Source organism: Rissa tridactyla, chromosome 3, assembly GCF_028500815.1.
Source record: "Rissa tridactyla isolate bRisTri1 chromosome 3, bRisTri1.patW.cur.20221130, whole genome shotgun sequence".
In the NCBI taxonomy this organism is placed as follows: domain Eukaryota; kingdom Metazoa; phylum Chordata; class Aves; order Charadriiformes; family Laridae; genus Rissa; species Rissa tridactyla.
The window spans coordinates 101,531,794-101,557,766 of NC_071468.1; the positions used below are offsets into that span (position 1 = coordinate 101,531,794).

The 25,973-nt window shown below is 36.7% G+C and overlaps 2 protein-coding genes across 7 annotated transcripts in view; one reads left to right on the forward strand and one right to left on the reverse strand.

The window, feature by feature from the left end:
* Positions 1–19,117, forward strand: part of ANGPT2 (angiopoietin 2) — a 49,101-nt gene extending 29,984 nt beyond the window's left edge. For 2 of the 4 annotated variants that reach the window (XM_054195842.1, XM_054195845.1), the window contains 5 exons: positions 603–733; positions 8,674–8,775; positions 9,269–9,435; positions 14,470–14,600; positions 16,027–19,117. In XM_054195842.1, coding sequence (XP_054051817.1) covers positions 603–733; positions 8,674–8,775; positions 9,269–9,435; positions 14,470–14,600; positions 16,027–16,187 — 692 coding nt within the window. In that variant the 3' untranslated portion in view covers positions 16,188–19,117. The remainder of the gene's footprint in view (positions 1–602; positions 734–8,673; positions 8,776–9,268; positions 9,436–14,469; positions 14,601–16,026) is intronic. The other 2 variants (XM_054195843.1, XM_054195846.1) reach the window with 1 other exon arrangement.
* Positions 1–25,973, reverse strand: part of MCPH1 (microcephalin 1) — a 135,722-nt gene that overhangs the window by 65,720 nt on the left and 44,029 nt on the right. For 2 of the 3 annotated variants that reach the window (XM_054195840.1, XM_054195839.1), the window contains one exon: positions 20,607–20,684. In XM_054195840.1, the coding sequence (XP_054051815.1) occupies positions 20,607–20,684 (78 nt within the window). Of the gene's footprint in view, positions 1–20,606; positions 20,685–25,726; positions 25,879–25,973 lie in introns of those variants that run through there. The other variant, XM_054195841.1, reaches the window with a different exon arrangement.

Sequence of the window (25,973 nt, forward strand, 5' to 3'; positions counted from 1 at the left end):
ATTAAAATGTATTTTTTTTACACAAAATGAATTCCAGAAGGCATGTTTTTGTAGTGGATTGGGCTGAGCTACCAAGCTTCAGCTTCATCTTGCTGAGCACAGGGGCGAAAAAATCAGCTAAAACTTTGTAAGAGTAGTTATTCCAATCAGCTGTATTCTAAAAGATTTCATAACTCTTATGTTAGATTTCACAATATTAGAGTAGTGGCCAAAGGTGATTATTAGTATCATCAGCTGCTAGTTAGGTATGTTTGCAATAGTAGTTAATGCATGCAGAGGTTGCAATGCATGCGGGATTCCAGCAAAGGTAATGAATGGAAGCAGAAACTGTTCAACTCAATGAGATCCTGATTTTTCTTATTCAACTCTGTAATACGTGTCTGCACTTTTCAACGTCTCAAGCAAACATGCTCATATCAGAATAACGTCTCTAACTAATATGAAGTAATAACATACATAATTTATACCTTGATCTATCGTTTCTTGGAGGACCAGGCATATTTTTCAGAACTGCAAAGCTTTAAGCTGATTACATCATTAATTGCTTCTTAGTAACTTTTATTCATCTCCTATAATGCCTTCAATTTCTATTGTATTTTTAGCAGCTAAGAACAACTTCATAGCTAAAGAGGAGCAAATCAGCTTCAAAGACTGTGCTGAAGCTTACAAATCTGGACTTATAACAAGTGGAATCTACACTTTAACAGTCCCAAACACTGCTCAAGAAAAGAAGGTAGGATGGCTATGAAGTACATACTGTGTGTTAAAAAATTATTTGATCTGGTAAATACGCTATTTTAAAGGCTAGTTAATAGTGAAGTTTATTACTTATATTGGTTTTTTATGAGCATTTCATCACTTGTAGATCTGAGTATCTCACAGGAAGAAGAAAGTCCTTCAGGTGAAATCTTGGCTCAGTTGAAATGAATGAGCATTTTGTTGTTCATTTCAGCATGCCAGAATTTCATTCTTTGTTTCCACATAATTAACACAATTAAAGCAATATGGTACTGTAATTTCTTTATAAACTCTCTAACTCCAGCACAATTGCTCTGCATGATCAGCAGTCTCATGTCTCCTCTTAAGTTCTTAGTTCCTTCAGGTGGCAAAAGGAGGTAAAATCAGGGGCATGCAAGAGTACTTATGGATGTGTATTCATGTAAGCAATCTACTAGTACTAGGCTCATGTATGTGTTCCAATTCTTTGTTATGCAGAGTTTTAAATGCATTTGTATAACAATTAGATTAGCAATTAATTAGAACTGCCCCACTGACACTGGGCAACAGAGTGGACTTTCCTAGAAAATACTGCTCTGATTTAAATAAAAGGTGAGAGTTTGCAGTGGTTTCACTAGATCAGTTTAAATTCCTCTACGGATATTTTTTTTCCCCTATGTGTTTAACTGAAATGAACTTTAATGTCAAATTAAGTTAAAGCAATACAGCATACATCTACAGAAGACGCCTTGAGCTAAAAGTGGCACTCAATTGGACGAAACACTGGATGCCTGATGGAGATGCTCCATCTACAGAAGTAAATAAAATGATAAGGCTTCAGATAATATAGAATCATAGAATCATAGAATCTTCATGGTTGGAAAGGACCTTTCAGATCATCGAGTCCAACCAAACACACACACACAAAACCAAACCCCTACAATCTCTGTCACTAGAGCATACCCTGAAGTGCCACATCTACACGTTTCTTAAACACCTCTAGGGATGGTGACTCAACCACCTCCCTGGGTAGGCTGTTCCAGTGCCTGACCACTCTTTCAGTAAAGTAATTCTTCCTAATGTCTAATCTAAACCTCCCCTGCCGCAACTTCATAGAATCTTAGAATCATAGAATTGCTGAGGTTGGAAGGGACCTTTAAGATCATCAAGTCCAACCTTTAACCTACCCTGACAAAAGCCACTTCTAAACCATGTCCCTAAGGGCCCCATCTACCCTTTTTTTAAACATCTCCAGGGATGGTGAATCCACCACCTCCCTGGGCAGCCTATTCCAATGTTTAATAACCCTTTCAGTGAAAAAATGTTTCCTAATATCCAATCTAAACCTCCCCTGACGTAACTTGAACCCATTTCCTCTCGTCCTATCACTTGTCACCAGGGAGAAGAGGTCAGCCCCCATCTCTCTACAGCCTCCTTTCAGGTAGTTGTAGAGGGCAATGAGGTCTCCCTTCAGCCTCGTCTTCTCCAAACTAAACAACCCCAGCTCCCTCAGTCGTTCTTCATAAGGTTTGTCCTCCAGACCCCTCACCAGCCTGGTAGCTCTCCTCTGGACATGCTCCAGCACTTCAATGTCCCTTTTGTACAGAGGGGCCCAGAACTGAACACAGGACTCGAGGTGAGGCCTCACCAGTGCCGAGTACAGAGGCACGATCACTTCCCTGCTCCTGCTGGCCACGCTATTCCTGATACAAGCCAGAATGCTGTTAGCCTTCTTGGCCACCTGGGCACACTGCTGGCTCATGTTAAGCTGGCCGTCCACCAGCACCCCCAGGTCCTTTTCTGCTGGGCAGCTTTCCAGCCACTCTTCCCCAAACCTGTAGCGTTGCTTGGGGTTGTTGTGACCGAAATGCAGGACCTGGCACTTGGCCTTGTTAAACCTCATACAGTTGACCTTGGCCCATCGATCCAGCCTGTGCAGGTCCCTCCCTAGAGCCTTCCTACCCTCAAGCAGATCAACACTCCCACCTAGTTTGGTGTCATCTGCAAACTTACTGAGGGTGCACTCAATCCCCTCATCCAGATCAGTGATAAAGATATTAAACAAAATTGGCCCCAAAACTGAGCCCTGAGGGACACCACTGGTGACCGGCCGCCAAGAGGATTTCACCCCATTAATCACAACTCTCTGGGCACAGCCATCCAGACAGTTTTTAATACAATTCAGTTGAAGCAAACAATAAAATCTGAAAGGGAGAAAAGTCCCAGGTGGACTGTGAGAATAAAGAACCAAAAACTGCAGTGGGCATTCTGAGGAGTGGGGCTCAAATGATGAACGTATGTTTCCAACTTCTCAGACATTGCAGGCTGAGGAGGCTAAGGGACATCTGAATATAAACAAAAATGCTTAATTTATTTTTTAGACAAACACTAAATAATTTTCTAATGTTTTCATTTTATAATTTCATATTGTAGACATTTCATTACAAAATTTGAAGTATTTTATGGAATTCCTAAGGCTCTACTTTATTATATCAGAAATACTTGGGGGGAAAAAACCTAACAGAAAATGTACAAAAGCAGAGAAAAATGAGGGCACATGTGGAAAAGCAATTAGTAAAACTCTGACAGAGAAAGCATTTTTTCCCCCAAGTTTTGATAGCAAAGGTTTAGTCTTTGAAGCGCCGAAACTTCATCTAGCCCAATCCAGACTTTGTGATCTTTACCCTTACAAAGCTCTCAACCAAAGGAAATAAGCAATTTGTTTGGGTAAAACCTATAAAATACAATACATAAACCCTGGAATTTTTGCAGATATCATCTAGAGAAATGATGATATCTGCAGTCTGCTTCTCTTGAAAAAAAAAAGGAGGCTGGTTTTCCTTTGGAATGGTCGTGTCTATATTCAATACATCTGTTTCACAGGCAAATTAGTTACATAAGATGCAATACAGTGTTTTATTACACATGAAGCAGATTGGTATTCAAATGGCAGAGAGATCTACAATCACAGTTTTAAATGCTAAAGGAGATGCAAGCTACTGCATCTCTAAAGTAATAGATTGCAGCAGTCTTTGTTAGACATCTCAGGAAGGGTTACATTCCTTGAATCTCTTCATATTACTTGTCTCAAGCTTATACCTTTGGTTTTAATTTTACTGTCAACTATACTATACAGAGCATGCACATTTTCTAAAAGCAGATATAAGTGCATGCCATATTACAGAATGAAAATTTCTGTCATAAACTCTAATGCTGCATTTTCAAAGCCATAAATGTTTAGGCAATCTGTATGATCTGAGAAGCCAGAGCAACACACATTTCTACAAAACTAAAAATTACCAAAATATTCTGTCCCTGAAACAAAAGTACAATGGCAAATTTCCTAGACTATAAAATATTAAATCCTTTACATTTGAACACGGAGGCTTAAAACACATAACAAAAATGCCCATTTTGGTAATTGACTAGGTTAAAAAAAGTAGTCAAAATGTAATACTTCAATTAAATTAGTAATTCATTTAATAACATTAAAAATTTTAAATCTTATTCTGCCCACTTCAGATAGAATGAAAAAGACACTTAAAAAGACAACAAAGGTTTTACTTGCTATATGACATGAAAAATAAGAGACTGAAAAGTTCTGATCTGATGCAGACTTTTTATACAAATACAAATGCATAAGAGGAGCTGTCAAGGGAAGTGAAGGTTTAGGGATAATCAACACATTATACCGTTTTCAACTGTTTATGATGTGGATGGCCACTCGGACCAGGAAACAGAATGACCTTTTTTATTTGCCAAAAGTGCTGCGCTGCTGTTTATGTTTTCGTCTTTTCCTCTTGTAACACCTTCTGACCTCCCAACAGGCTTATAAACAACTTCTGTGTAATCTGTAACTTAGCCCACGTCACTAATTTCTCTCCCATCATAATCTAAAACTAAAGAATTGCATACGAGAGCTGAGAGGGAAACAAGTATTTCATTCCATTAATATTTTCAAGCTTTCCTGTTCTGCACCAGGACAAAAGCTAAGTCCTTTTAAAAACACTGAGGAAAAACAGCAAAAGACTGCTGACATAAGGAAAAATGGCAGAGGCAAACCCATGAAAAGTCAATAGCTGCATGTTAATAGCAGTCACCTGAACCAATTAACCTCCTGGTCTTTACCAGGCAGAATAGTTGAGTCTGGATGACCCTAATATATTAGCTCAGCCGTTACCGCAACTATTACCAACATATTACCCCAAATCTTAAAATAGTGGCTGAAACAGTGGCTAAGCTCTTCCCCACTTCCGTCCCCGTTGAACAGAATTTCAGTCCCAGAACCAACACACATTCCAAGCCAAGGCCTTTTAACCAAAACTTTCTTGCAGAAAGTGATTTGGGCAAGTTTGAATCTACCAACAAAATGGTTTGGCATAACTTTCCTAAAAAGTGATCCTCCAGACAACTAGCTAGTCATTTCAAATGGAGACCATGCCATGGACCTGATGTCTAAAATACACATACACAAATTGTTTCCAACCCCAAGCATTAAAAAAAGAGCATATGTGTAGCTTCTCTGATACAGTATGAGGTCAGATGAGGGTTTTTTTTTGTGAATTTCAGAAGTCTCATCATCTGTCTTTTTCATTGGTAACTGGTAATTAGGTTAAATTTTTCCACAACAAGGAACCTAAGATCACAGTTCTTTCTTAGCCACATTTCTAGGAGCTAGAGATAGCAATCATTGAGTATCATGACTCAAAAGTGTTCAGACAACAGCCAAAAGTGATGCAAAAGGACACTGCACAGATGAGGCAACTGCACTTGCTTTGGTATAAAAACTGTAGTGGATCTTCATCCTGATAACTCAGCCAGAGCCTTACCATTCAGAAAGTAGGTCTGAAAACACTTATACCCCAAATATCCTACTGTACAAGAAATAAGAAGAAAAATTACTTGCTCTGAAACTCAACTTCTTAGACCGTGAAGACATCAAATTGACTGCTCACAGTTTACGCGCTTACCATCTTTGGAAAGGGAACTACTTCTGGTTACACGTACATTACAGTATTTTCAGAAATACAGCACTGATCTTCAGCTGAAGGTGAAAAATATAAACAGCTGACCTTAGCTCTCACAGTGCCACAGCTGCTAGAACTGTAAGTAGTGAAGCAGTTCACAAGATAAATCAAATATTCCCCCTGCCAATTTGTTGCAATTTGAGAGGCTAATCTCTTTATTCTTTTTGGCATCTGTTTGAAGACTCCTGCTGCCTGCTTAATCTTGGTATCTATTTTTACGAGTTTTATGAAATGTTACATTTCTTCCTTTGGAATATAAAACCTAGGCTAGGCCGAAAGGTCAGAAGAGTTCTGTTCTAGTAATGAGTGTTAGAGAAAGCCTCATATGCACATAATTTACTGTAGAATGAAAATTTTTTAAAAAAAGAATTTATAGTCCAAATAAATGCTTCCTCTCCCTTCATCTTTCACATACATCATGAAGAAATTGTTCCCTCTGCAGACTGACACAGCAATTTATTGTGTTTACTTTAAACTAAGCAAATCCTTTCCTTAATCTTCATTTTACTGAATAGCCTATCTCCATCCTTAAAATTACTTATGAATATACATCATTCACTTGAGTATTTTTAGTAAAAATAAAAAAAAATCAACTTATTTCATTAATTTTCTTTCAGTAGTCTTTACTGCCATTTTTCTTCATTGACTTAATTTTAATTAACAACTGTGTATGTAAATTTGAAGTTCCTAGTATTTTCATCTTGGTTAGTCAGAGAACTGATTTCTGGGGAAACGATCTGGAAAGCAAAGGAATGATTTCATGAGCAAAGCTGCATAGGTGAGGGCTTGAAAGACAGGGTTCTGGATTGCCAGTCAAGCCTGAAAGCAAAACATCTCACTGTATGATGCTGACTTAACAGGCGGTAAAAAGAATTTTCCCTTTTTAGCTAGTTCAAGGGAGCAAGTGTGCAACCATGATGTACAGCAGCTAGAAACCATACACTGATTATTTTCCACACCAAAAAATTTCACTTTAGTCATCTGTAAGTGCTTCTAAGAGATGCCAGTTTTATGGCCTTAGAAAGGAAAATCCTTTTCTTTCTTGGGTGGAAAGCGTGGCATGGGCAAAGGGAATGTACTGGTTACCTCATCTCCTTCTAGCGTCATAGTGACTGTTTTAACATATGAGAACCTCACTGAAAGGACAATATAAGCAGCCAGATTGAGAATAGAACTGTTTCACCTTCCTCTGAAACATGGAGTTTTTAACTACTTAAAGAGGGAGGCCAGGAATTAATTTACACAGGCCACTGTTCCAGTCTGATACTGCTATTGTAGATGTTAATCGAAGTTTTTGAATGTTACATGCAATTTCCTTGATGCCTATCATCTAAATTTTCAATTCAGCTGGAATTATTACTTTAAATGCCTTAAAATAGCACTTAATTTAGTTGTAATGTGAATGACTGTGAATGTCTTACATAAAATATTCCTGTTACAGCCAGTATCCATTTTGTATGTGAACGGTAAGACAACTAGCTTTTATAGACACTATAGACTCTTCAGGACAAATGCTGTGGTACTGCAAATTTGTTCCCAAAGGGAGAAGCAATTTAGTAGGAACTGAAACACATAATAAGAAACTGAAGAAGAGAAGCCTATAAAAATTTCATATAGATTTTTCTTACCAGTAACGATTTTATAAAGTTTATGTAAATTCGGGAGTATAATTCATAAGATTTTATTGTTAATTTATCCCTTATTTCTCCCAAACATCACTCCAAAATTCCCTCTAAATTTTCAAGAGATTTATTTGATCAGCATCTCCCTGGTATATTGGCACTCCCAGTAATACCTTTTATCTCTGACACTGCAGTGAATATATACCAGAATTCTATTTAACTCAGTCAGTTACTATTTTAATCTAGAAGGGGACCGACTTAACAAGTCACCTATAAACTTGAATTTTACTGTGCCAGAATGCATTTATTGGGTATTCTAAAACTGAGTTCAGTGAACTGCCTATTACGTGTCAATCCTTTCAAATATTTAGCAATAACTTGGTAAAATCAAAGATGATTTATGAATGTTTAGAAACATCTTGCAGTCATTACTTTTTTGTTCTAGAACATAAGATATTCATTGCAGGCTGTGTGTATAACAATATAGCTTCAAGATTTAACTTTCAGGTAATAGCAGTTCTACACTTATAGATTTAATTTTGGGGTCAGACCATCTGCAAAGGTATTGGACAATGACAGTGGAAATAAAAACATATTTCAGATTGTTCAGTTCCTGAATTTAACTCTGACAAACCATGGGAAATTTGAATGGATCTCTGAAAAAAAGCTGGAGAAATGAAAACATCTTTCAGGAAAAATATTTCATTAGGCAACTCACAAAAATATCAGTGCAAGAGGGAAGTATAGACTCAGAAGCTACATTCATTTTTTTCTTCCTTTAACACGAGCTATCAGCTATTTTTAAAGTGTTATTTGTACTCTGTTAAGTGTAATATATACTTAGGAATCTCATTATTTGTGGAAATAATTTTTATGAAAGCTATGAAAAACAGCATTTTTAGGTTAATACACATTTTGCACTTGTACACTTTAAAACATGCCACTGGATTGGGCAGGGACTGTATCACAGAGTGTAGCGATAGCACCAGGGATAACAGTTTTAATCTGAAAGAGGGGAGATTTAGATTAGGTATTAGGAAGAAATTCTTTACTGTGAGGGTGGTGAGGCACTGGAACAGGTTGCCAAGGGAAGTTATGGATGTGCCACCCCTGGAAGTGTTCAAGGCCAGGCTGGATGGGGCTTTGAGCAGCCTGGTCTAGGGGTTGGAACTAGGTGATCTTTAATGTCCCTTCCAACTCTAACCATTCTATGATTCTATGATATATAATTATGCAAAGTACATGCTTTGTATTTTTGTTTTCCTGTGACTGCATGCACTTACACCGTTACATGCTTACTCTGGTAGGCCTACTGTGACATGGAAACTGGTGGAGGCGGTTGGACTGTTATTCAGAGACGTGAAGATGGCAGCGTGGACTTTCACCGGACGTGGAAAGAGTACAAGATGGTAAACAGTGTTTGCTGAAGCCTTAATATTAGTTATTATTATCTGAAATCTGATATAACAAAGTAATATTAATAGCATCCTTAGAATGTAAGCAGGTTGTAGAGGTTGTCTTTGTCAGAGTAGTATAAGTTGTTTGCCTAAGCAGACTTGCAAGTCTGATGTTTGTTTTTAAAGAGAAGCCTCGCTTTTCTTTCATCAACTGTTCCATGGTATGTCCACATTTTTTGAGTTATTTATATTTGTGTTTCTAGTGGCAACAGTAGAAGCTGCTCCAAATCTACTGAGTAATATTGATTCAGTAATTCAGATTCCTGAGTTTGTCTCTGCTGAAATTAACTTTTTGAAATATTGCAGATTGATAACCCTTACAGATACAGTAAAATTCTTAGTTGACAGATTGAAAACTATTAAACTTAAAAACTGGTAAAGTTATAATTCCAAACTCAAAGCAAAACCAAAACAAAGCTATTTAAATATTCAACTTGAATTACAGGGATTTGGTGATCCTGCTGGGGAGTACTGGCTGGGAAATGAGTTTGTTTCTCAACTGACTAATCAGAAGCGCTATGTTCTTAAAATACACCTGAAAGACTGGGAAGGAAATGAGGCATATTCATTGTATGACCACTTCTCCCTTGCAAATGAAGAACTAAAATACAGGTAAGCAGAAAAATCAGATCTGAATAAAAAAAAAAATCTGATAATAATCATTCTGGACTGTGTAGGTGCATGACCTTATTTCGTACAAATAATGACATTTTTTCAAATCACTCAGAGAACAATGTTTGCTCCATTTTTCACCTATTGCTTAAAACAGTCTTAATTTTTTCCCACCAGAGACAATGTATATTTTACCAGCGCACACTGGGTGAGTGTAACACATAGGGTGCACGTATGTGCGTGGCATAGGATACATGCACCAATATAGCAGATGGCAGTACACAATATTCAGGGTAATAGGAACCTGTCTGCAGTTGTTACCGAATCCTGATTCCAGGCAATAAACACTTTTGTGGAAGGTGGGTGACTAAGATGAACAGTACTGCAAGAAGATTTACCACTTAAGTCAGTGGCTAGCAGGAGCTGTGCTGTTGTCGTGAAGAGCACACTGAGGCAATGCTGCCTTCTCCTTCCATGGCCCGCTGGCTTGGATTCTCAAAGAATAACAACTCTATCTGTGAAAATGAAGCTAATAGCAAATGTCCAGTCTCACTCCCTATGAACTTGTCAATTTAAACACCGGATTTTAATAGACCTATTACTTGTGCTCCCAACATTCTGTAAAATGTAAAGCATCACAATTTATTCTTACATATTTGATTAAAATAGGAAATAACATACAGTTCAAAAAATACTTTATATATAAATAATATCATGGTGTTATACATTTCTGAAACGGTATCAGCCACAGCTGAAATATACAGGCAGTTCATATTTCATTTTCCAATCTATCTGTAAATGCAGTAGACATTTCTTGATTGGTTCTAGAAGAAACTAGAGACTCTACAGTATAACAGATGCTTTCCTACTTACGTTGTCCAGGAAATGTTTCTTTATAAGAATCTTAGAGATTCGTGGAGCTTTAGGTGACCGGACAGAAAAATTGCCTACATTTAGATTAATTTCTCCAAGATTTCTAGCAGGTATTTGTTGTAAACAAAGTCAGTCTGACACTCAAGAGGACTGATGCTGTTCACAGAATCGCAGAATGGTAGGGGTTGGAAGGGACCTGTAGAGATCATCTAGTCCAACCCCCCTGCCCGAGCAGGTTGCACAGGAACGTGTCCAGGCGGGTTTTGAATGTCTTCAGAGAAGGAGACTCCACCACCTCTCTGGGCAGCCTGTTCCAGTGCTCCATCACCTCAAAGTAAAGAACTTTTTCCTTATTTTCAGACGGAATTTTCTGTGTTCCAGTTTGTTCCTGTTGCCGGGCACCACTGAAAAGAGTCTGGCTCAATCCTCTTGACAATCACCCTTTAGATATTTATAAGCATTTATGAGAACCCCTCTGTCTTCTCTTCTCCAGGCTAAACAGACCCAGCAGCCTTTCCTCATAAGAGAGATGCTCTCTGTTACTTCAACTCAAGTCTTACATGCAAAGCAATCCAAAACTATCAGCATCTCCCTCTCCAAAAATGTTAGATCTCAACGCCTTAGTAGTATACAGTTGTCTCAACTCCAAAGCAAATATTTTTTCATCTGGAAACAGTCAGAAACTACAGCAGAGATTTTTTTAAAGTAATGCTTTAAAATACTTACAAAGGTAACCTTTGCAAAATGGGTCGTTACCCTTGTCCACTTAAAATATTAAAAAATAATTACTGAAAACTAAGATGGTTGTCTGTAAACAGATACTTTACTTTAAAATGCAGCCAAACATGGAATGCATCATAGAACGCATCATAGAATGCAGTGGATTAAAGAATATAAGTAACATTATGAAAAAGAAAAAAATAATCTAAGAAAGTATTAAAGTAAGAGCAACTTTCATTACAGTAAAAACATTAATGCATTCTGAATGCTGGAAAGATTATGAGTTGGGTCATAAAACTAAAATTTCGTAGAGAAACTGAGATCAGAATGGACTTCATTTGAGTCAAACTTCCTTATCTCAAAGCTATGGGGTCAGGCCAGGTTGCTCAGGGCTTTATCCATTTGGGACTTGATAACTTCCAAAGGTGGAGACTGCACAACCTGTTCCACTGCTTGTCTGACCTCATGGTGAAAAAGGTTTTCCTGATACACAGCCAGAACCTCTCATTTCATCTTTTTTAAAAAAATGAATAATAATAAATGAAAATTCTCTGCTTATATTAGACTGAGAGGGAAGTCTAGGAGGTTCCTGGAGTGTGTTGGGGATAACTTCCTGACACAGCTGGTGAGAGAGCCAACTAGAGAAAGCACCCTGCTGTCCCTGTTGTTTGTGAACAGAGAAGGACTTGTGGGGGATCTGACGGTTGGAGGCCATCTTGGGCACAGTGATCATAAAACGATAGAGTTTTCGATTCTTGGAGAAGCAAGGAGGGGTGTCAGCAGAACTGCCACCATGGACTTCTGGAAGGCAGACTTTGGTCTTTTTAGGAGCCTGGTTGACAGACTCCCTTAGGAGGAAGTCCTGAAGGGCAAAGGAGTCCAGGAAGGCTGGATGTTTTTCATGAAGAGAGTCTTAAAGGCGCAGGAGCACGCCATCTCCATGTGCTGAAAAAAGAGCTGTTGGCGAAAGTGACTGACCTGGCTGAACAGAGAGCTATGGTTGCAACTCAGGGCAAAAACCAGAGTTTATGACCTTTGGAAGAAAGGGCAGGCCACTCAAGAGGACTACAAAGATGTTGTGAGGCTATGTAGGGAGAAAATCGGAAGGGCCTAAACCCAACTAGAACTTAATCTGGCTTCTGCTGTTAAAGACAATAAAAAAAGTTTCTATAAATACATTTGCAATAAAAGGAGGACTAAAGATAATCTCCATCCTTTATTAGACAGGGGCAGAAACATAGTGACCAAGGATGAGGAAAAGACTGAGGTAATTAATGCCTTCTTTGTCTTAGTCTTTAGTAGTAGGACCAGTTATTCCCTGAGTACCCAGCCCCCTGATCTGGAAGACAGGGACAGGGAGCAGAATGAAGCCCCCGTAATCCAAGAGGAAATGGTGGGTGACCTGCTGCAGCACTTAGACATACACAGGTCTATTGGGCTGGAGGGGATCCACCCGAGGGTCCTGAAGGAGCTGGTGGAAGTGCTCACCAAGCCATTTTCCATCATTTATCAGCAGCCCTGGCTAACCAGGGAGGTCCCAGTTGACTGGAGGTTAGCAAATGTGACGCCCATCCACAAGAAGGGCCGCAATGAGGATCCGGGGAACTACAGGCCTGTCAGTCTGGCTTTGGTGCTGTGGAAGGTTATGGAACAGATCATCCTGAGTGCCATTATGCGTTACATGCAGGACAACCAAGTGATCAGGCCCAGTCAGTATGGGTTCATGAAAGGCAGGTCCTGCTTGACAAACCTGATTTCTTTCTATGAAAAGGTGACCCACTTAGTGGATGAGGGAAAGGCTGTGGATGTTGTTTACCTGGAATTTGGTAAAGCCTTTGACACCTTTCCACAGCATTCTCCGTAAGAAACTGGCTGCTCATGGCTTGGATGTGTGTGCTCTTTGCTGGGTAAAAAACTGGCTGAATGGCCAGGCCCCAAGGGTTGTGGTGAATGGATTTAAATCCAGTTGGCGGCTGGTCACAAGTGGTGTTTCCCCAGGGCTCAGTAATGGGGCCGGTTCTGTTTAATATCTTTATCAACGACCTGGATAAGGGGGTCAAGTACACTCTCAGTAAGTTTGCAGATGATGCCAAATTGGGCGGGAGTGTTGGTCTGCCTGAGGGTAAGAAGGCTCTATAGAGGGATCTAGACGGGCTGAATCAATGGTCTGAGGCCAGCATTACAGGCCTGGGGAAGAGTGGCTGGAAAGCTGCCCAGCGGAAAAGGACCTGGGGGTGTTGGTCGACAGCCAGCTGAATATGAGCCAGCAGTGTGCCCAGGTGGCCAAGGCGGCCAACAGCATCCTGGCTTGTATCAGAAGTAGCATGGCCGGCAGGACTAGGGAAGTGATCATCTCCCTGTACTCAGCACTGGTGAGGACACACCTCAAATACTGTGTTCAGTTTTGGGCCCCTCACTACAAGACAGACACTGAGGTGCTGGAGCGTGTCCAGAGAAGGGCAACAAAGCTGGAAGACTTATCTGGAGGATAAGTCTTATGAGGAGCAGCTGAGGGAACAGGGGTGGTTTAGTCTGGAGAAAAGGAGGCTGAGGGGAGACATTATCACTCTCTACAACTACCTGAAAGGAGGTTGTAGAGAGGTGGGGGTCGGTCTCTCTCCCAAGTAACAGGCGATAGGACAAAAGGAAATGCCCTCAAGTTGCTCCAGGGGACATTTAGATTGGATATTAGGAAAAATTTCTTCACCGAAAGCGTTGCTGGCCGTTGGAACAGGCTGGCCAGGGAAGTGGTTGAGTTGCCGTTCCTGAATATGTAGGTGTGGTGCTGGTGGAGTTGGCAGTGTTACGTTAACTGTTGGACTTAAAATGATCTTGAAGGTCTTTTGCAACCTAAATGATTCTATAATTTAACACTAATAAAAGGATGAAGGATGTGAAAAGGAAGACTAATAAGTAAAGTGGAAAGGGAAATATTGAGAAACTCCTATAATATCAGTTAATAGTTGGTAATGAGTAGTTCAGGTAATGCCGTTATCTCTCATAGATGCGAAGTTGTAATGCTACATTGCCATGTTGTGCTAACAGCAAAATAGGAATCAAAAACGTTTTGATTTAAACTTTTGAACTGAATTAAAAAAAAAATAATAATTGCACACAATGTATTTACAGTATTAAGAACTGCATGATATATATGAAAAATTCCAGGAGTTATTATCTACCTACTCTCATTTTCTTCTAATATGACATGAATAAAACAGTCATCTCTACAAATGTGGAGACTGTTCATTAGAATATTGTGCTGACCATTTCCACTCTTATGAAAACATTATGCTGCAGAACAGCTGACAGTAGTACATTGGCCAGAAGAGAACTGAACTATGTGAACAGGATATTTATTGCAAACTATTCCATGATTATTTTGCAGATCAGCTACCATTAACTTCCACATAATAATTGTTTTTCCATTCTTCACTTCTACAGGATCTACCTTAAAGGACTTACTGGGACAGCGGGCAAAATAAGTAGTATAAGCCAACCAGGAAATGATTTTAGCACAAAGGATGCAGACAATGACAAATGTATTTGCAAATGTTCACAAATGCTAACAGGAGGTAGGAATGTTTTTTTGTTTCTCAGTCTTCCTATTTTTATTGGCACTGAAATTGTCTGTGAGATAAATAGTAATAATTTTGACTTAGTGAATTTTGACTATTGAAGAAGTCCAGAACTCACACATAGAAATGCTAGTATGGTGACTACAAATGAAATATTTTGTCATTGGACAAAGGTTAGTTAATAAAACAAGAGAAGGTAAAACTGGAGAAAAAACCCCAGTCTCTCAAGTTGGGGTTTCAAGTTTCTCAAGAAAGTCTGTAACTGTGGAACAAACCAGAGTGAAAGCAGGTTCTTCCAACGAATGAGATAACATACTCCCAGGGATCAAAACACTTAACCCCCCCCAAAACTTATTTTAGAGATTCAGTTGGTTGGTGAAACGGCTCCATACCCTAACTATCCAGAGGAGAAGAAAACATCAAAAGCTGCCGTATATTGCACATGCTGCAGAAGGGTACAAAAATTTAATTCAATATAATTATGAAATGGGAATGCATACATAAATTTAAGATACTCCACATATATGAGATATCTACATTTTTCTAATGATTGTTCACTAGTTATTGGAGTTTTAGGTGGTATTTTTATCTCGAACCACACAAGCCATTGTATAATTTGTCAATCTAGAATTCCACATTCTGAAAAGTAAACAAACTGCTTTGTAAATTTGACTTCTCTTCCTGTTATCTCTTAAGCAATGGTTTGTTTCCCTATAGCACAAGTTACAAGACAAAAGACAGCTTCAGTTTATCCAAAAGGATAATTGGATTACTGCCCTGCAAAACAGAACACACACATTATCGCCATCATAACAGAAGTATAAAAATATTATCCTATTAATAAAAATAAATTTTCCTTATGACCCACTAACAGGTCAGGACCATAAGGGTACAAAATAATTTTGGGTTGCTTTCTTCTCCTTTTCCTTCTTACCAAGTTTCAGCACAGAGGTTTTGAACTAAATCTGCACAGAGAAGTGAAACAGATAACCGAATTAATCCTCTAAAAACAATTAAGAAAGGATTTTAAATCTGTGAAGAGTAGGAATTTACCAAAGAATAGGTAAAAAACAAAGAAGACTCAGTATTGTTACAGTTCAAGTCAAGTTCTGCCCTGAGACTGTCAACAGTAATGTTTGATATTGGTAATAAATTAAGCTTGATTGAAGGCCTTCCCTTCTCAATATTAAACGGCTATGTGTTACATAAGATGCAAGAATATGTAGTGAATACATAAATACATTTCCTTGCTGAATTTGAGGAACGTGTTTTACACCGACACGTCCAAATCATAAGAATGAAAACCTGGGTTTAGATTTCTTTTTCATTTCAGGAGAACAAAGTGTCCTTATATACTATTATGAAAATTAACTGTGCTTACATTTTCATCTGCTGATGTTTTTCTTTGCTTTCTGTCTTGCAGGGTGGTGGTTTGATGCATGTGGTCCTTCTAACCTCAACGGAATGTATTATCCATTACGGCAGAACAACAACAAGTTCAACGGTATCAAGTGGTACTACTGGAAAGGCTCAGGATACTCTCTCAAAGCCACGACTATGATGATTCGACCAGCAGATTTCTAAATGCTTTTGCATTATGTGAATTACGTATTGTATAGTCTTCAAAGACTTCATTTGCTGAGCATATAAACACACATCTGCAACTTGTCTCATTTTCAAGCCCAGAAAACATGCGCTAGTGTTCTGAAGGGATCAGTTCAGTACAATTCCTGAATTGCAATAGCCTTGATCAGCTAAAGCTCATATTATTCAGCCAGACACAAAGTCTAAAGCATCAACCTGGTATAACAGTGATTTGGCCAAATGACTGAATAAAAAGAACATCCAAGAAACTGTCAGCCAACTTAAGGACTCTGTTTTACTGATCATTTATGTTATGTATGTGTTAGTAAATAACTGGAACTGTGAAAAATACCTAAAATAGTTTTAGAAGTATGCATTTTGCCTCATCACTGAACTTTAAACATTACTCTAATATAAAACACTTAACTAGATCTAGAACTATTTATCTCTGTGTCATGTTTGCCTTTTATGTACATAAAAAAAAGTACTGTCCTGTAATTAGCTCAATACTGTAGTTGAAGAATACATTCTTTTCCCCCATAGTCTCCTAAACAATTTCTTACACTTATTCAGGGATTTTTTCCAATAGCCTGTATTACTTTATTTAACAGAGGACAAATAGCATTTAAGTACTTTGCATTTATTCTTGGGAAATACTGTGTACAAAAATCACCATTTCTTTCAGTTTGTACTTATTACAGTCACTATCTTTAAGTTACAGAAATCCCTGAAAATTACAATATACTATCTGTTTCTTTATATTTTTATGAAGATTGCACTTTTTTCCTTTCCTTGTCATTTACCTGTAAAATACCTGATCAGTATTTTACAAACCGAGACAACGGCATTAACACCAAATGTCCAGTTGTCTATGACAATCAGTTATCACCTGGTGCTGTAGTACATCTATATGTTTTGTAAAAATAACCTAACTGAAAAACATATGCATATTCTTTGATCCAATTAAATTTATGCTCATGAGTTAAAATACAAATTACTACATTTTAAAAACAGGAAAAAAATAATCTGAAAGTTATTAATGTCACACTGTTGGGTTCTTTTCAGTAAGGTTAGGACTTCTCCATAGAAATTCTCTGTAGGTAGGCCCTCAATGTATGACACAATGTGAATAAATTACTCTACTGGGTGATTTTTGCTTTTTAAACTTTTTATTATTACTACGTGCTTTAAAATTTTGTACTATGCACTGCAGTTCAGATAGAGAAGATATTTCTTCATAAATCACACAAAATAATTTTGTGCAGATTTTTTCCTAAATTAACCTTAGGTTGTAATTCTCATGTTTAGTCTTTGCCTTAAAGTAATGATTTTGTAAATTTCTAATTTCAGCAGATGACTGAATTAGTTACAAAATGAGAATATATCTCATACCAAAACAAAACAAAACCCCCAGACACAACATTTATGGGGACTTACTTAACAAAAGGTAATTAATCTTAAAAACAGTAAATGATTTTGAGAAAGATGGAAGAAAACACTTCATTTTATACTGACAGTCATTAAAGCTGGTGTCAGAGTATCCCACCACTCAAACCACTGCCATTCTCTGAAAATGGGTCAGCATTACTAAAGGGCAGCAGTGACAAAAAAATGCTTCTAATATTACTTCATGGTCTGATTTTAAATAAATCTAATGAATGTAAATTAACAGGCATCATCTGAAGGGTTGCATAAAATAATCTGAATGTATTCAAGATTACTGTTTAAGTATTTTATTGTTTCTCCTAGCAAACTTGTAAGGATAAACATAACCCAAGCTAAAAAAAATACTTCACAAAATTGCTTTTATGAATTTCTAAGAAATGTCTTAAAGAGCAGGTCTAGTAGAGGGCCACCAAGCTAGTAAAGGAGGTAGTCATACCAAGAAGCACGCAACATCCAGAGAGGCTGAGAGAACTGGCCTTTTTCAGCCTGGAGAAGAGAAGGGGAAGGGGGGACCTTACTGCTGTCTGCACCTGCCTGATCAAGGACACAGAGAAGACAGAGTCAAGCCCTTCTTGGAGTGCACGGCAATGGGACAAGAGATAGGGACAAGAGGCAGCAAACACAAGTTCAGATTGGATTTTCTTTTTAATTTACTCATTTATTACCATGAGGGTGGACTGGAAAAGTCCCTTGGAGCGGAACGTTGAACTAGGCAACCTTCAGAGGTCCCTTTCTAATCTAAAATATTTTATGATTCTGTGAAATTTAGTAGAAATACTGAGTCTAGATTACTGTATTTCCTGCTTCATTGCATTTAATCAGACAACTAAAGAAAATACTCCCAACGTTTGACACAGTAAGAGTATCCAGCCCAATAATCTAAAAAAAATAATAAATTAAAATAAAAGCTTTTTCAAAACCATGATGGAATCTGGCATAGTGTGAATGCTCAACCTGGCAACAGAAAATAGTTCTAACTTCTGGTTGACATTAACCTTCATTATTTTAGTAAGAAAACACTATATGATAAGAACAATTAAATATTGCATGGCTAGTTTCGATTTGTTGTAAGAAAGTCTTTATTAAGCTTAAGGCTTTTTGATGACTGTTCTGGGAAAGTGATTGAAGACATTGATGTAGACATTGAACAGTTCAGTTGTTTATTGAGACTTTCATTTTTGGAGGAAATGGAGTAATTTATGAACATGAATGTAAAAATTTAGAGTGAATATATTTTTAAAGGACATTTTATCTAAGCGAGAGTGCATGGCTTAAACTGCAAACACTGAAGTAAAGTGAGAGGAGGACATTTTGGAAGGAATGCAATGATAGGAAAAAGAAGGCTGCAACAACTGCGTTGGACTTGGTACAGACAATTAAAACATAACAGCAAGATAACCCCTTCTTTCAGTTCCTTCCTGTAATCAAATAAATGGTATATTAAACTAGAATGCACTTCCATTTTCTCTAAATAGAGAAAGAATAATAAGAAAAGAAAGGGAATATAAACACCATTCACGTTCAAATAATAATCGTATTTTTAAAAATAAGATATCTGTTACAGTAAGAAACCAGAATGACTTGAATAGGGAATGATTGGAAAGGTGATGGAAATACGACCTTGGACACTGACTTTGTTCCTCTGCAAGAGGAGAACACTGCAAACAGAAGTGATTCAGGTTCTCAGCACAACCATAACCTCCTTCAGTTTTATCTTCTCACCATCTCTCAAGCCCTCTTTACTTCTGCTTTAGGAATAAAAACTGTAAACAGAATCTAAAAAACAATCACAGCAGGAATCACTTCCAAACAAAGCTATGTAAGTTGTTACTGATAGCATAGTAGTCTGAGAAGAAATAGAAAACTCAGTTTAATCTGAAGTATTGTATTCTTTTTTTCATACAAATAGAGAAAAAAGGGGAAAAAAAAGAACATGTTTCTTAGTTATTTTTCACATTAAATTTTACCATTCTTAATGTATTTGCTATACAAAAAAAATTACTTTCTCCTTTTAGAAAAAATACTACATTATAATGAATGATTAATTTCTTTGGGCTTATTTCAGAATAACTGTTACAGTTTCCCTACACTTTGAGAACATAAAATTTATGAAATAAAGTCTTCATCTTGAACATGTAAGTTTACAGAAATTATAGATTTGGAAACAATGTTAAAAATAAGTTCTTAACAGTTAATAAAATGATAGTAAGAATAGTTCAAACCACATTAAATGCTCATTCTTCAAAGCCCGTATGAAACTTTGAGAAACAAGTAGCGGACGATATTATATTTAACTAGCTGCTACAATATAAGAGAAATTGTGAAACGTTTTTTGGCAAAACTATTAGAGTGATTGACTAGTAACCTGCTAGAATTCTACTTGTTTTTAAACCAAAATAAAATTACCGTTTAATAAATTACAACACACAAAGTGCAGATACACTCGGGTCTGCAGATACACCATACCACCACATACACACTTCTGCACTAGTTCACAATTCAGTACTTCAGAACGATCAAAGGCAGGAAAAATGCTTCATTTTACCTACTTTGTAGTTTTAAAAGCCCACAGTAGTTTTCCATTGACAAAGTAATTTCTGGACTGAAAATACTGAGTCCATGACCTGAATAATCTTTCTGTTAGGTGCCAACATGCCTCTCCAGCTTATATACAAGCACAGATAGAAATAAAATATGCCACAAATACATTAAAGGACATTTACACTTAAATAAGCAGCTAGTCTATTCAGCTGTTAATTGGTGAATCAATTTTTTGCATTTTCCATGCATACCGAAGTTTTTACACACACTTCAAAAAGTAATGGTTGAAGGACAAAATAACTCCTTGCAGTATTTGCTTTAATTTTTTTTTTTTCTAGTAGGCCTTCGTGTTCACAAAACCTGTTTAGAGGGACAAACATTTTCCAGATAAACAAAAGAAAGTTCACAAGCCTAAAGGGCTATTAAACTTACAGGAGCTGCAGGGAAGCTGGATGAAAGCTCATATGGTTCCTCTGAGATCCAACGGCCCAATTCCAAAGACCACAGGACCTAAAATAAATTAAGCAGTAAGTAGAACTCTTACAGCAAACTCTTTGAATGTGTAATTAGAAGTAACAGTGCAGTTGCAATAGTTGGTTTGATATTTCATTTACCCAAACCAAATGATTCGCTGAAAAATCAAGCAATCAGAAAGATAACTGAAATAAATCATTAAAATACCAAAGCGGTATTTCTATGCATAGCTACATGAAATTTTAAAACCTTGTGAGGATATTAGAAAAGTGAACTTTTTGCATCACAATACATAAAATTAGAGTAAAGATTTGAAAAGGGAAGTCATGCTGTATCAGTTCTGTTCTCTTGGTTCAGTTAACCATTGAACTTCAAGAGGTTCCCACTGGCCCATTTCTCCAGCCTGTCAAGGTCCCTCTGAATGGGATCACCCATCTGGTGTATCAAACACTCCTCACAGTTTTGTAACACCTGCAAACTTGCTGAGGGTGCAATCTTCCCCATCATCCAGTTCATAAACGATGTTCAACGATATTGGAGCAGTATCAACCCCTACTACTGACTGGGATTATGCAACTGTTGCATGTTATCCACAATACATATATCAATCAGCCTGCAAAGAAGAAAAGCTCAATTTCATTCTCTTCAGTATCCTCCTCTGTCAGCGTCACATTCTAAAGTATAAAAAAAGGTCGCTGACAGTGCAGAGTAGTGACTGTCTGGAAAATACATGATAATTTGTGTTCAACTGAGCTCTGAAACACTGGATCAATATGATGCTTGGAGACTACCAATCCTAACACTTTGGAACACTTTCAGAGTTCTGTTTTCATCAGGGCCATCACAAAATGGTTAACAGAAAAAAAACCTACTTGAAATGGTTATACTTTCAGGTTCTGAAATACACTGTTTCTAATATTTTTTTGGGGGAAAACTTTCCCAGAACTACTCCATCCATCATTTTTCCTGCGTTGATTTTCTAAACCATTCCTCAAAACAATTTATCATTATAAATTGCAATTGATAGACTATAATATTAAAAGCCTCCCAAAGGGTGCTCAGAGACAATCCCTTTATGGGAAAATGGAAAGAGGCTGAAGTTCCTCCCATGGCTCTGCCCTTGAGTCGCATAAAGGGCATTTTCCTACTAATTTCTAGATGGTCTAAATTCTGAAGCACACTCTGACAGAAGAGGAGTTACTTTTCCTCATTGGCTTCATGATGGTGAGCTGAGCCATTAAGCTTCTCATGTAGGTAAAAGACTGGTAAGTTCTTTGCCACCTTTTGTCCACTGTCACACAATTCAACAACTTTTCCCTTTTACAGATATTTGAACTTCTCAACATCCTTCCTGTAGTTGCCATTTGGTACGCCTTAAATACGAGCCAAAAAAAGCATTGTTACCCGCTAGTAGGAGACGGCACGATTCATACGTGCAACCTTAAAAACCACAGCAACCCCAAAAACCACAGCAACCCCCCAATACCCTGCTGCTCCTACAGCAACAGGTAGTACTAAGTCAACAATAAGTGTACATACACCCCCAAAATGGGATATATGGAATTTATTAGAAAATAAATCCCTGTGTTTAGGATAATCTTACCTCTGGCAGTCACATTTTCCCTAAATAGTTCTCTAGCCATTTCAAATAGATGATGTCTGTGTCTTACTGTTAGCACAGCCATGCACCATTAAACTGTTGCCATTATTCACCTTAGGACAAGCTGAATTTCATCAGTGCGTGAAATTATTCCCATGCTTGATTCACAATTAACAGAAATATTCTGTATTTTTTTATTCTTTTGGAAGATGCCGTACAAATCCATATATTATTAGTTTTAATTTAAATTATAAAACTGTACCTCATAAAATTTGGGAAGCAGTGCTATGAGATGTTCCTCTTCGACAAAAATAGGCATAATAGATATCGAGCATGATAAAGTTATCCTTTACAATCTTATAGCTCACTAACTAAACAAGATTCTAAACTGGACAGATTATAAACTAGTAATGTAAATCTTATAAAATGGCCTAGTTGGATGTAGGAAAATAACTTTCTGTAAAGGGCTCTTTTGCCCTCAATCTGTTGCTAGAAGCAGCAAACTGCAAACTGCATTTAGGAAGTAATTTTGTTATCAAAAACCATTCCTAGAGTCTTTAGTCCAAAGCAGCTGATGCTTAACAACTTTCAGGGGAACCAGCAACCTCTAACATGAACTGCTGCAAAAGCTGGTGCTTTGTGTGATGTGGCAAGTGGTGTTTTACTTGTGAGGGGAGGGCAGGTGTCCAATTTTGCGGGCTATTGGAAGTGAAGAGTGATTTTTTGTTGATAATGAAAAGCAGTACATCTTCAAACTTACTGTTGAACTTTACAAAAATCCAAAGAATATTATGTTTACTTTTAGAAAACGCACAACCAAATATTTGAAAATGCAACAGCTGTACAAAGAGAAATTAATTTATATAGTCATTACATCATACCAAACCTAAAAATTAGTTAATGATAATTAATTAATTAATTATTAAATCAATTAAATTGATTTATTATGAAATTAATGAAATTAATAAATCAATGAAATATTCAAAAATATTCAAATATTTTTAATATTGAAATTGTTAAATTTGAATTTAAAAAAATATTCAAAACCTGATAATGCATTGCTCTGTTTAGCCAAGAAAAGTGTAGTAGCTTCTTAAAAACATACTTAGGATTTTAAGTTAAAAATTTTAAGGTGGTACCTGTGTATATTTTTTACAACTGCTTTTTACAATTTACGATAAGAATATTGAAATCGGTCAGCTTTATACTTATAGCTATATATATTTGTTGCAAATAAAAGAAACTTGTTAATCCAAGCCATTTCTCTGTTAATCACAAAATAAATCAACTTTAACTGAACCAAGAAAATTGTAACTTCTCATACAATTCTTAGAGACATGCTGCATGAAAACAATATTTGTAAATAATCTTGAGCAGGAACAGATGTACCATGCTGTATAATGTGTACATCATGTCCTTATAGTACCAAAATCATGTTTGTACCAAGAGTAACTGGCAAACAACCCAAATAAATTAAAACATAAATCCAAAAGATTAGTTATGATTAAGTAATCCTATTTCATTTTCCAGGCCAATTTTACAGTAACAACCTCTATCAGTCCCTGTAGTATTTACAGAATTTTGTTTAGAAATGAATTTTGTTTATCTTAACAAAAGATGGATTAATGCTTGTCTATCATGGTTCTGGAATTGAGTACAAAGGCATCCTATCTACTTTCTTAGATAAAAGGAAAATTAGATACAGAGGTCATGAACAGGTCCTGAAGTAAATAATTAGGTCACCACTCACTAAAACATTCAGTTTTCAGGAACACAAAGGCAAGAGCTCTCCATTCTAAGTCACTGAAAGTTTCCTTCTGACTTTGCCAGAGACAAATTTTCAAGCAGTATATTCTCATAGCAACACTAAAAAAATGCTTCAAATTCATATAGGACAAAAACAAGTTATGATTTGCAATATTGAGTAAACTACTTTTTCTTGGTAAATAGGTAATATCTTCATACTCAAAAGTTCCTTAGAATGTGGAAAAGGACTAAGAAAGGCTGAAATACTTCAGAATATAAAAGCATTTATATTGAGAAGAAAGAGCTATCTAGAAGTTTTCAAATGTGCAGTTACAAAAGATTTATCTTAAAATTTAATGATAAAGCAGTACAGTGCGGATCAAGCATGAATGCTGGATATAGGAGTATCGCAAGTTAAGAAAATACAGCTGATAACATTGAGATATTAAGAATGTATCAGATTCTTGCAGAAGGCAGTCTGGCTGGTCATGGAGGACCCAAGAAAGGAAGAAATAGGGAGGGGAGAGTGGGAAAACCTAGTTTTTCTGTGGACTTCTTACAACCTTAAAGAATGTTTTCCTTTGGACTTTAGAATCGAGTTGATCAATCTTCTGTTACTTCATCCTCAAGCATGGACTATTTTATCCAATTCAGCAGCAGGCAACCTGTATGGCATGGAGCTCCAACAAGTGTCCTGCAGGTTATACAGCTATACAGCTATAAGGTTAACCTTGGTGCAAAGTTTTCCTTTGTGTGTCCAAATCAGCTATGTTCTTTTATTCACACTATATAGGAAAACTTATGTCAAACATTCAATTCTCAAGGGTCTGAAAACACAGTTTGACTAGTTGTTATTTAAGGCCTCATAGCCATCCAGCTAGCACACTGAGTGATCATATGGTATTTGTACTTGAATAACTCATCTTGAAATACGTTAGCGGAGTGCTATGAAGATTAAGTGTCTAATAGTAAATTTGATATTTCTCCAAGATCTATCTTTAAAAAAATCATTTTTTCTCAGAAGAAGAAAAAATATTGCAGCCTAAATTATATCTCCATGTTGTCCATCAAAAGGCAAAGGTAAATAATATTTCAGCTTCTTAAAGCATTGAGAAACGTCTTCCAAAAGACAATAAAAATTAATTTTTATTACTTAATTAATACCTTGCTTAAAATTAATTAATACTCAAAATTAATACCTTGTTTAAAAGGTTTCTGATTTCTCCAGACTGATTAATTATTTTAATTGTTGAATTTGAATTATTTTACCAATGAAAGTACTTATGGTAGGATTGACAACGGTATAGAAAGGCATTTAAAGGATTCAGTATTGTAGCATTAATAAAAGGGAAAGATTACTTTGCTTAAATGAAATTCTCCTGACTATTTTTCTACAGAGTTCCTCACGATGGTTAAATAAGGCTTCAGCTTTCTCTTCTCTAGTTAAAGTATTCAGTTAACAAATTTAGGTAAAAAGATGGCAAAATTATGCCAGTGACATAATTAGAAATAAGACGATAATGATATTATGTGATAAAATGCATAGATTTAACCAGATTAAGAAATAATTTTTCAAAAAGTTCAAAGCAATATTTACTTTCAGTGAAATAAATGACTTAATTACTTGAGGGATTAAACCTTTATGGACAAAGTTGTACCCAGCCTCAGTGAAAGATTTAAGTACAGCTATAAAAAAATTACTAATAGCAATATTCACAGATAGGCAGATAGTATAAGATTGAACAAATTTATGATTTGGAGAACTGAATTCTGAAGTTTTTCTCTAGCTCCTTCTCATACAGCTCTCGTAGTAAGTTTAGAACTTTCTCTAAATAGCATCAATAAGATGAGTGAAGACAGCTTCAGCGTTTGATCCAATAATATCTATGGGAACAAACTAACCCTTGGAACAATTCCATTTAACTTATTGGTATTATATGATGGATATAGATGATCCTGTGATGAGTCTAAAAGGTAAA